The sequence below is a fragment of the Phaseolus vulgaris genome, chromosome 4, assembly GCF_051622355.1.
Source record: "Phaseolus vulgaris cultivar YP4 chromosome 4, ASM5162235v1, whole genome shotgun sequence".
NCBI lineage: Eukaryota > Viridiplantae > Streptophyta > Magnoliopsida > Fabales > Fabaceae > Phaseolus > Phaseolus vulgaris.
Genome location: NC_143501.1, coordinates 5,591,232 through 5,601,967, shown reverse-complemented (window position 1 = coordinate 5,601,967; position 10,736 = coordinate 5,591,232). Strand labels below are relative to the sequence as shown.

The window sequence follows — 10,736 nt, the reverse complement described above, 5'->3', positions numbered from 1 at the left end:
AATTTTTTAAATATAAAATATTAAAAATAATTAACCTTATCTAATATTCCATGTATAAAATAAGGGTAAGTGGGTAATTAGTCTCACTTTATTAATACTATACCTAGAGTGATTGTTCTGGAATTGACGTATGACGGATGGTCGTTACTTAAACTGGCTCAATTTGATAATAATAGTTTTTGTAGCTTACGTTAGAGGTTGGGAACATGTAGAGTGATGAGTCTGGACCCGACGTATAATATGAGAATTGGAATCTTATTTTTAATAGCATGAAACATACAACATCCTTTATTCATTAGATTTAATCACCCATAATGACTCGATGGAGACAAAATCAGGTTACGTTACATAAGATGTGTTAATATAGATGTGTTAATATATGCAAGAAAAAGCATAAGGAAGATCTATATTTTACATAATGGTATAGGATACAATTATCATAGTCCACTGATTAATGTTCTGAAACTAGATTATTCTTACGTTAGTCTAGAACCGTATCAATTTAATTTTTAACGGGAAATTTTATTTAATGTTTAAATGTAAAAGTACAAAAAAAATTATATAATTTGATTATTATTGTCAACTTAGTTTTTAGTGAGAGAGCGAAATGAAGGAGGAACTGAAATTTATAATAGGTTTACACTTATTAGTCACGTGTTTATTTAAAATACTCGTTTTAATATATGCTTTTATCAGTTAAAAACTATAAAAGTTTAAATTATTAAAATTTTAACTATTTTTCACCATTGTATAAAATATATTCTTTAAAAAATATGTTAAAGAATACGATGTTGAGCATTCAATTTAGTAGATGCTGTGGATTGTCAAATTATTAGTTTGTAAAAAATTATTAAATTGTGTTTATAGTCATTAATTAGTGTGACTTATTTTGATTTACTCTGTGAACATATTCTTAATTTAGTTCTATGATTTCTTAACTTGAAATCATTGTAAAAATAGTGTACTCTAATTTAATTTGGCTTATAGAAATATAAATTAAGAATATGTTACACTATATATAAGCATAGTAGTATAATATATAAGAAAATTGATGATAATAAGAATTAAGTGTTTTTTTTTTGGTATAAAACTCATGAAGACTTGGTATGGTTTTTACAATAGTTTGGTACGGTTTTTATAAGGAAAAGTAATTTATTTAAAAAGTGAGTCTATTAATTATTAATAGAAATATTCAAACAAAATTATTCATAATTTTAGGTAAAAATGACGAAACATGGTATTTGATATGGTTTAGAAAAATATACATTCGAAAGGATATATAATATTAGTTAAGTTTAAGAGGATAACAGAATAATTAAGTGGGGTTTATAAAATACACTTTTTCATTGTGAATAAACACATAGATTTTTTTTTTTTGATGTTTTAGCTATAAGCCCTAATACACTTTTTTATGATGTTTTCCGGCTGAAGATCTCACATCGATAAAATTAAGACATTTTATAGTATATAAGTGGGTGCAAATCTCATCATATAAGTCGGTTTTATGAGATTGAATTAAAAATTCACTTATCAGAGTCATTTCGAGTTTATTCTAGCAAATGTTTGTTAGACTTATCAGGTCACCTGTTATGACGTTATAAGACATTTCATAAAATATAATAGTGGATACAAACGTCACCTTATAAGTTGTATTTTATGAGATTGAGTTAGACATAAAAGTACACTTTTTAATATTTACCTTTATAATCTTGATTTTAAAACAATTTATTTAAAAAATAATAATTGATGGTTAAAATTGTTGTAGTTATATATTTTTATTTTGAATTAAAGAGAAATAATGTCACATTAATAAAGTTTAACTTTTTAATACTAATAGTACAACAAAATATTTATATACCTATCTAGAAGAATGTTCACAGGATCCAAAAACGCTCCACCATGCAAGAGCAAAAAAAGGCATTTTAATCTGAAAACATTCTATAATACGTGTACATTTATCTTAAAAAATGCATTTTAATATTTTTAGTATTCAAACAAGAGTAGTTCTTTGTTTATTGTGGACTTTTGAAATTATAATAAAAGCTTTTAGCTCTACAATTTTATTTTTAAACACTAAAATTTAGCTATTTAAAAAATACATGGATGCAAAGCTATAATTTTAATTTAATTTTTTAGTTTTCAACCTTCATCTATTTTTTCAATTTTTAACCACCACTACAAGAAAATCATGAAATATAAACCAATTTTAGAGACAAAAATTAATTAGTTGTTATAATGACTAAATTAGAGACCATTTTAGAGACTAAAAAAATTATTGGTTTCTAAATTAGTTTCTATTATGGTTAAATAGTTTATAAATTGGTATCTAATTAGCTACCAATGTTTTAATTACTAGATTCTAAATTTGGTAGCAAAAATTTTGGTAGCTAATTAGATACCAATTTAGAAATTATTTAACAATAATATAAACTAATTTAGAAACCAACATTTTTTTTAGTCTCTAAAATAGTCTCTAATTTAGTCACTATAGAAACTAATTCTTTTTTGTCTCTAAAATTGGTTTCTATTTAATGATTTTCTTGTAGTGTAGTTTATAGCATTTTTGTCCAATCACTTAATATGATTTAAAAGTATGTTTGATAGTTATTTTTATTTTGAGTTATTGATGGATGTAGTTACACCATTGAAGTCATTTCATGACACTTTAGGGTTTCAAAGACACTATGATAATGCATAGATATTTTCCTTCTTACAAGAAAAGGTAAACATTACTATTATTATTTTCTGAAATTTTTGGATCGTTCATTTGTAAATAATGTCACCACCCATCACGTGCATGGGGCCTATCATAAAGTTTATGGAACTTCAATTTGGCACGTCCATTTGTAAGGATATAAGATATATATAATGTTAAGGAAATTAATTTTATAATATTTTTAAAAAAATATACATTTTAATTTAAAGTTCTATCTTGGCTTTAAGTTAATGATGTTAAAATGGTAGAGGAGTTATGTTTGTAGGGTTAATTGTTTCTTTTACATTGTTTGAAATTAAATTGTTTCCAAAAAAAATGTACTTCTATCCTTTTTGTATTTTGATTTTAAAAATACATTATTTTGATCTTTTATGTTAATTTTTATTTAATTATTTTTACTCTATAACTAAATAGATAGGAATATGTGATGAAATTGTTTTTTTATTAATAAATAGCTATTAAACTAAAAGATATCCACTTTGAAGTTTAATAACTTCTTTATGATTGTGTTGTTAGAAAACATCCTTGACAATTTACGTGAGAATGATATAATTAAAATAATAAAATTTATATATCACTATATATAGAGATATATCATTTCCTAATTTCATTTCAAATATTTTAATTGGATAATTTTACTTTTTAATAAATAAAAAAATTATTTATTTAATAAAATAAATAATTAAATAAATTATATTTATTTCAAAATAACTCCTTTTAAAAATAATGACTATATATATATTTATAATATTATTTTAAAAAATTCTAATGATTAGCATAAATGGTACCAACCTGGTTCACTTAAGCTTGACCATTAGAGATATTTACATTCTTGAAAGGATTTGAAATTGATTTTGAGTAATGCGGAGATCACCACCATTATTGTGCTTAATTTAATCTTTACCAGCAGAATTATCCTTTTGAGTGATAACATTGTTAGCTTGAGAAAACTTACCATATTGAGATCTATAACCAGGGAATACTCATGTTTCTTGTAACAAATATCAACTGTGTGCCCAATCTTATTACAATATGTACAAACCTTTCTGTTATTGTTACCAAATTTTGATCTTTTACCATCTTGGTTAGGAAAACTATTTTTCTTAAAACAAACATTTTTTTTTATAAAAGCTTTCATGTTAGGCATCACTATGCAACTTCACATCTCAATTATGCTGACACCTCAAGTAACAACAAAGAAAATACAAAAGTATGGGGGGGACTAGACCAAAACCCATATGCTAACAAAAACAATACATAGGTAGACTATACCTATTCATAAAGAATTCTAAAGAACATACTAGATGGAAGTCTATTATACCAATAAAATGGTTCTCTATGAATAAATCATAAATTAGCCAACTTATCAGCACATGCATTTCCTTCACGAAAAATATAAGTAACCCTAAACTTGATTCTCCCTTAGTAATTAAGACAAGTATTTCATCGATTATGAAGCATTCACGGAACATTAGTCATAACAGTAAACGCAACACAAACCAAGACAGAATCACATTCAAGCCAGACATTAGTAAGCCCCATCTCTTGAGCTTCCTCCATAGCATATATAACTCCATAAAACTCAACAATCATAACAGTCTGAACTTCAAGAAACGCAGAGAAAGGACAAAAAATTTGGACCATTTCTCGATTTGTGCGTGTCATCTTTACGCAGGGTCCATGCACAAACAGTTTCACTGTGACCCAATTTACCACAAAAAGAACAGGTAATAGTATTTGTATGGTAGTAGGGTTATTGTTTTTTATATTGGCAACTAAAACACTATTGTTAAACTAACGTTCTTGCTGAACAACGAAGGAATTTTTTTTAGTAATGGTGGGAATAGGTTCCATGAGAAGAACATGAGTTTTTATATTATTATATTGATCATTAAGATCACGTAAAAATTGTATGACTTGATGCTCTCTTTTCCTTTGAGTAATAATAGAGGAAACATTACAAGAGCATACATGATCATGTCTAAAATTATCTAATTCATCCCAGATAACCCTAACATAGTAAATTAATCAGCAACAGAAATATCACATTGATTGAGAGAAGAAGTCTTCATTTGAAGGTCAGAAATGTGAGACAGATCACCTTGTGAGAAGCGGGCTTTAAGGTCATTCCAGATATGCAATGTCTTATCTATCCATATGATGCTCTGTCGTATGGGAACATAAACTGAATGTACAAGTTAGGACACCACCATGTTATTAGAGCTTGTCCAGGACGAGAAAGAAGGATCCATTTGCTAAAGGTTAAGATATCATACCATTGACAAACTTTACCTTATTCTTTGCACTTAGCATAATGATGATTAAACGACTCCAAGAATGATAATTCGTTGAATCAAGAACAAAAGACACAAGGGGAGTTACATGATTTTCACTAGGATGCAAATATAAGAAGTTGTGAACTAGATTGACACCATGAATAGGATTTTTATTTTGATTAGGGTGCAAAGAGAAAATATAGGTATTACAAGACTAATAAGGCCCATAAGGCCATACCCAAAAACTTAAAACAAAATAATTTTGTCAGTCTTCTAACCTATTTTAAAGGTAACAGTAAGAAAACATAGTTAGGGGTATCTAAAATCTAGTCAATTTAAAAATAATAAAAAATCGAAAATCGATGAAGACTATTTTTTTAATCAACTATGGTTTCAATCGATGAGTTTACTTTGAATGAGATTGAAAATAAAAATTAATTAAACCAAATTAAATTATTTTTTGCATTTAAATATTATGCCTAGAAAATTGATTGGCAGCTAATTTTTTTTACTGATCATTCCATTCTACCAAATGACCATCATAACAAAAGAAGATAGATTTCTTGAATTAAAGTATTACGCATTTTAAAGGTTATTTTGTTTATTTTATTACACGAAAAATAATATAAAACTAAAAAAATATATGGGAACTAGTCATGCGAACAAAAAAAAAATATCACAAATAACTTAAGTAACTAGGCTGAGAGTTTAAATAAAAAATAAAGATAAAAAGAAAAAATATAAATATATAATTTTCAAAAAGACAATAAAAAAATGATTAAACAAAGTATTATTATACAAATTGATGCTAAATATATTTTTATGGATATGAGTTAATCTCTTTAACATGTAAGTTTTACAAGAAAGATGCAATTTGTGAAAATGAAAGTTTTCAATGCTTCAAATAGTTATTTTCTAAACACTTCACTCTATTTTTTTTTCAAAATTCTATTTATCATAAATTTATTTTAAAAATAATTTTTTTGCTTCATCTAGTAATAATATGACATGCATTATACGTGAAAAATAGGTCAAACGATATTAGAGGCTTGTAGCATAACTCGTGAATAGTCTAAATTAACGTGATACCTTTTATTAAAAAGTCACACTTTAGGTTTTAAAAAAGTCTTTCAAGTTGAGAAGCTGATTTATGTTTATATAATAATATTACATATATTTTCATATACACTACATATTATATAATATAATATATTATATATCATAGTAATAATAATAATAATTTTGTAATAAAAAAATGAAATCTTAAATTTTAAGAAATTGGGTTCTATTAATTTATTCAATACAAATATCATAGTTATATATTAATTTTATTTAAATTAATTTAGTTATTATGTTTTTTATTAAATAATTAAGATATTTTTTAAAATTAAATTACTATTTTATAAGAAAAAATAATCATGTTTAGTAACTAATAACACGTGATTCAACAAAATGTGTACATAGTTTGGAATTTTTAGCCAAAATTTTAATTATTTATGTTCCTTATAAAATTATTAATTTTTTTTGTCTTATAATAAGATGTATTTGTTTCCTATTTTTAATATAATAAAATTATATTATTTTTTAATGTTAATCTTTATAAAAAGAAATTTATGTGAGAAAATACATTGAACTATTAGATTTGTTAACTTATTTATATAGATTTTTTTTCTATGATGTAAACTAATAATAGGCACACTCAATAATAATAATAATAATAATAATAATAATAATAATAATTATTATTATTATTATTATTGTTGTTTTTATCCAAGTTAGTTAAAATTGTGACACAATGATGGTTATTTCAGTTGCATCGTAATCATCGAAAGTGTATTTGTAAAATGTGATCCAAACGAAGGTGTTTGAATTCTCCTAAGCATTTTCCATCAACCCTCATTGCACCATTTTACCCTTTTCGTGTTTTCTCATACACACCCTCTTTGGTTTCAACGCCTCTTGCCTTATATTCTCACCCTTCTTTGCAGATCACACCCCCCTTTGGGAATACAGAAAGGAAAGTTTGGTTTTTGGTTCGTGGGGTGCTTTCAAATGGCCTCATTCTCGGTCCCCTGCCCCAAGTGCCCTTCTACTTCTTCACCCTCTTTTGGGTTCAAATCCCAACAGCTTCCATTTCAAACTGGGTTCAGCTTCAAGCCTTTTCCATCATTCAGATCTTTGTTTGCTGAATCTGCATCATCTAGGATTCAGGTATCAATTTTTCCATCTATATATCTATATCTATCTATAAAAGAGATAGACAGAGAATTCTTTTTGTCTGTGAATTTCTGTTTGTTGTGATGATTGAAGTTTTGAGCATCTTAAGGATGCCACATTATGAACAGTGTATTTATTCCCTTTGTTACTTAGTGCAAATGTTTTGTTTGATTCTTTTATTTTAGTTATGAATGGAGAAATGATGCCTGTATCAATGATTTAAGGATGACACATTATGTAATCCACAAAAAGCGTAGTATTTCTTGTCTGTCTGTGTTCATGTTTTGTTCAATTGATTTTAGTTTTAAATCAAGGAAGGATAGCTACCTTTATCAATGATTTAAGGATGGCACATTGTGTAATCCGCAGAAAATTATGTATTCTCTGATTGTTTTAGTTCTGTTAATGTTTTGCTCAATTGATTTGTTTTAGTGATAACGATGATATGGCACCTTTGTCAATGCTTTTCCTTACGGTTTCTCAATGTTCATGAAAGAATGACCATATTGAATTTGGTGCTGCTGAGCATAAACGGCCTAAGTTAAGACAATGTGATTCAATTACACAAAAACATAACACTTTGTCGTTGGACACAATTTGTTAAAGGTGATCAATGTTTTGTGAACAGTATTTGCAGTAATATACAATCTTTTATATCTTAAAGCAGGTAAATATTAATAGTTTATGATGCCTGTTAATTTTTTTTATTCTTACATTATTCCTTTCATGTTTGATTTTATCTTCGTGGGAACTACAACTGAAGTTTCTCAGCATGTTATCACTTGTACAAACATTTTCAGTGTTGTTGATGGCTCTGAAGCACAACTGCAACTAAAATGCATTCAAATTGTTGTGCTGGTTATGTTGGCGGATTTGCCATTAGTTTTCAATGTGATTAAAATTGGAGAAATTATAAATTGTCAATTGAAACACTTTCAGTTTGCAGATGGTGTATGATTCACTGAATAAATAACAAATTTGTCAAAAGCTTCAGAAATACAGTTTCCTTTCATTGATTAGTTAATTATTCTATTGTTATTTGTTGTTTTTTGCAGTGTCCTGACAGGAAGCAATTTCCTGTTCTGAAGGTCAGTTTACACTGAGTTCTTTGTTTTAGTTCACATGAGTTTTATTATGAATTAAATTTTGTAAAATGTTTTGACAACTGCAAATTGAAAGACTCAAGTTTACAACTCTGATTTGGCTAATGCAATTTCAAAAAAAAAATTATTTCTTTTTCCAGTTGTAATCTGGTGCAAGATTGTCAACATATCAACACTCTTAAATTTTATCCTCCTGTTCAAATGTGTTCTTGGTTAGATTCAGAAATTTTTACCATAAGCCACCCTGATTTGTATATTGTAGGCTGCTAAAGTTGAAAATTCTAATTCTAATTCTGCCCCTGCAACGGTCAAAGGACCTAATGTTGCTTCATCAAAAGAAAAAGAAGTGCTTAATGGAAAACACTCTGGGAGCACTACTGCAGATCAAGCTTCAGTTACAGCATTCTTATCTCAAGTTTCAAATCTTATAAAGTAAGATTTCACCTTTTTTTAATGAAATCACTTGTTCTTGTGTATTTATCATGTCTGTTTTTAGGGTATGCTTTGTTTCCATAGATTTCATTTAATGCCATTTCCATGGTTAGACTTGTTGATTCAAAAGATATTGTGGAACTTCAACTTGAGCAATCAGATTGTGAGCTCTTGATAAGAAAGAAAGAAGCACTGCAGCCTCCACCAGCCCCAGCATCACCACCTCCAATGCACTATGCCACATTCCCACCAGCAGCAGCAGCACCAGCAGCTGCTCCTGCTAGCTCCTCGCCTCCAAAAGCACTGCCTGCCTTGCCTTCCCCTGGAAAAGCAAGCTCATCTTCTCACCCACCACAGAAAAGTCCGATTGCAGGAACTTTCTACAGGAGTCCAGGACCTGGTGAACCTCCATTTGTCAAGGTTTGTAGACATACACAGTTTAAGTACCACTCTTTATTTTCTGTTGTGGTGCCAATTTGCAACTTTTCTTTATCTTAATTTGTGTAGAAATTTAGAAATTGAAAAATTAGGATCCTTGTAAAATCATTAAGACCTGATCATAACTTTGTTTATCTTAGATACAACCATCTATAGGATAATTTATGAAACTAATTATTGCCATGTTTACTAAGTTAATCAATGAAGAGACCAATTATTTTGCTGTTGCTTCAGGTGGGCGATAAAGTGAAGAAAGGTCAGGTTATTTGCATTATTGAGGCTATGAAAATGATGAATGAAATTGAGGTGTGTGTATTTCTTTTCCTATTTGTTATAGTATATTATTACATTTTTTTTCTTATCTTTTTACTATGTTGTTTACTTTATGTTTTCCCATATACTTGGTATATTTGTTCCATTCTATAGATTATCCTTCCTTATATAGTACTATACAGAAATCTGTGATACAAAAATCTGGAAGTTAACAAATCTATAAGCACTGACCTGATAGAGCTGCTCAAATCTGCTTCTGTATTGCCACCTGTTTCAGCTGCAACAATAGTTAACACACTAATCATTTGAAAAATCTTAATTTAATACCATTATTTTTATTATTTGAAAGTCTTGAGATTTATTAAACAAGACTCTCTTGTTACAGTAAACAGGAGAGAATTGAAATCTCTTTTTTATTAAAAAAGAGTCTTTTAGAAACCTTTAAAATCCTAATGTAATACACTCCCTAAATACATAGATTACAGTAGGAGTGGTATGAAGGGATTAGGATATAAGTAAACTATGTGGTAGTGGAGAACAAGGGAAAAAATGGGAGTAGTTGGTTTTAGGAGATGAATGAAAAGGAGAGTGATTCAGAGTGTTTTATTATGAATATCTTCTCAACATGGAGGAAACAGGACCCTCTAAGAGCCTATTGGATTCACATTTTCCACTGAAATAAATATACGATTCTCCTTCAGAACCAGTTTCAATTAGCCAGAAACCAGATCCTCTAATTCATTGGTTATCTTCACTACTTGGTGGCAGGCTGATCAGTCAGGAACAATAACTGAGATATTGATTGAGGATGCCAAACCAATCAGTTTAGACACGGTATTCTCTCTCTACCTTTGTGTGTATGCACACATGCATGTTTGTCTAGAAGCTACATGATTCATTTCTCTAACTTCTATACTTTGTTTTTCATGCAGCCTCTTTTTGTAATAGTTCCATGAGTACCAGGAGGGACCTTGCTTCGAAGATGAAGTGAAATCTTTCTCGTTGGATAGCATGGTATTGGATGACTGCAATTTTTTGTTCTGAAATTACATGAGTGATAATGTTTCTCATTTGGGAAATGCTTGCCTTCTTAATCTGTTGAGATATTTGGACACAAAAGCTCCAGCATATCAGAATGAACATTTGGACATTTAGTTCTATGCAGTTTTGACAATTATCGTATTATTAATGTTTTTTGTCTTCTTGATGGGACCCTTTGTTATAATCCTGTTGGATAGATTTTGTGTTGACAGTAATTTGTTATACATCTTTCTTTGGTCA

General features: G+C 28.3%; 1 protein-coding gene and 1 non-coding gene across 2 annotated transcripts; one reads left to right on the top strand and one right to left on the bottom strand.

Annotated features, from left to right (window-relative positions):
- Window positions 1-4,345: 4,345 nt before the first annotated feature.
- LOC137838927 (U6 spliceosomal RNA) lies at window positions 4,346-4,447 on the bottom strand. Its single transcript, XR_011085568.1, has one exon. It is a non-coding gene; the product is annotated as a U6 spliceosomal RNA (small nuclear RNA).
- Window positions 4,448-6,786: 2,339 nt separating this feature from the next.
- Window positions 6,787-10,736, top strand: LOC137836956 (biotin carboxyl carrier protein of acetyl-CoA carboxylase 1, chloroplastic). Its single transcript, XM_068645765.2, has 7 exons — window positions 6,787-7,203; window positions 8,265-8,297; window positions 8,575-8,744; window positions 8,858-9,164; window positions 9,417-9,488; window positions 10,224-10,289; window positions 10,388-10,736. The coding sequence occupies exons 1-7, from the start codon at window positions 7,045-7,047 to the stop codon at window positions 10,409-10,411; spliced, it is 831 nt and encodes a 276-aa protein (XP_068501866.1). The 5' UTR covers window positions 6,787-7,044; the 3' UTR covers window positions 10,412-10,736.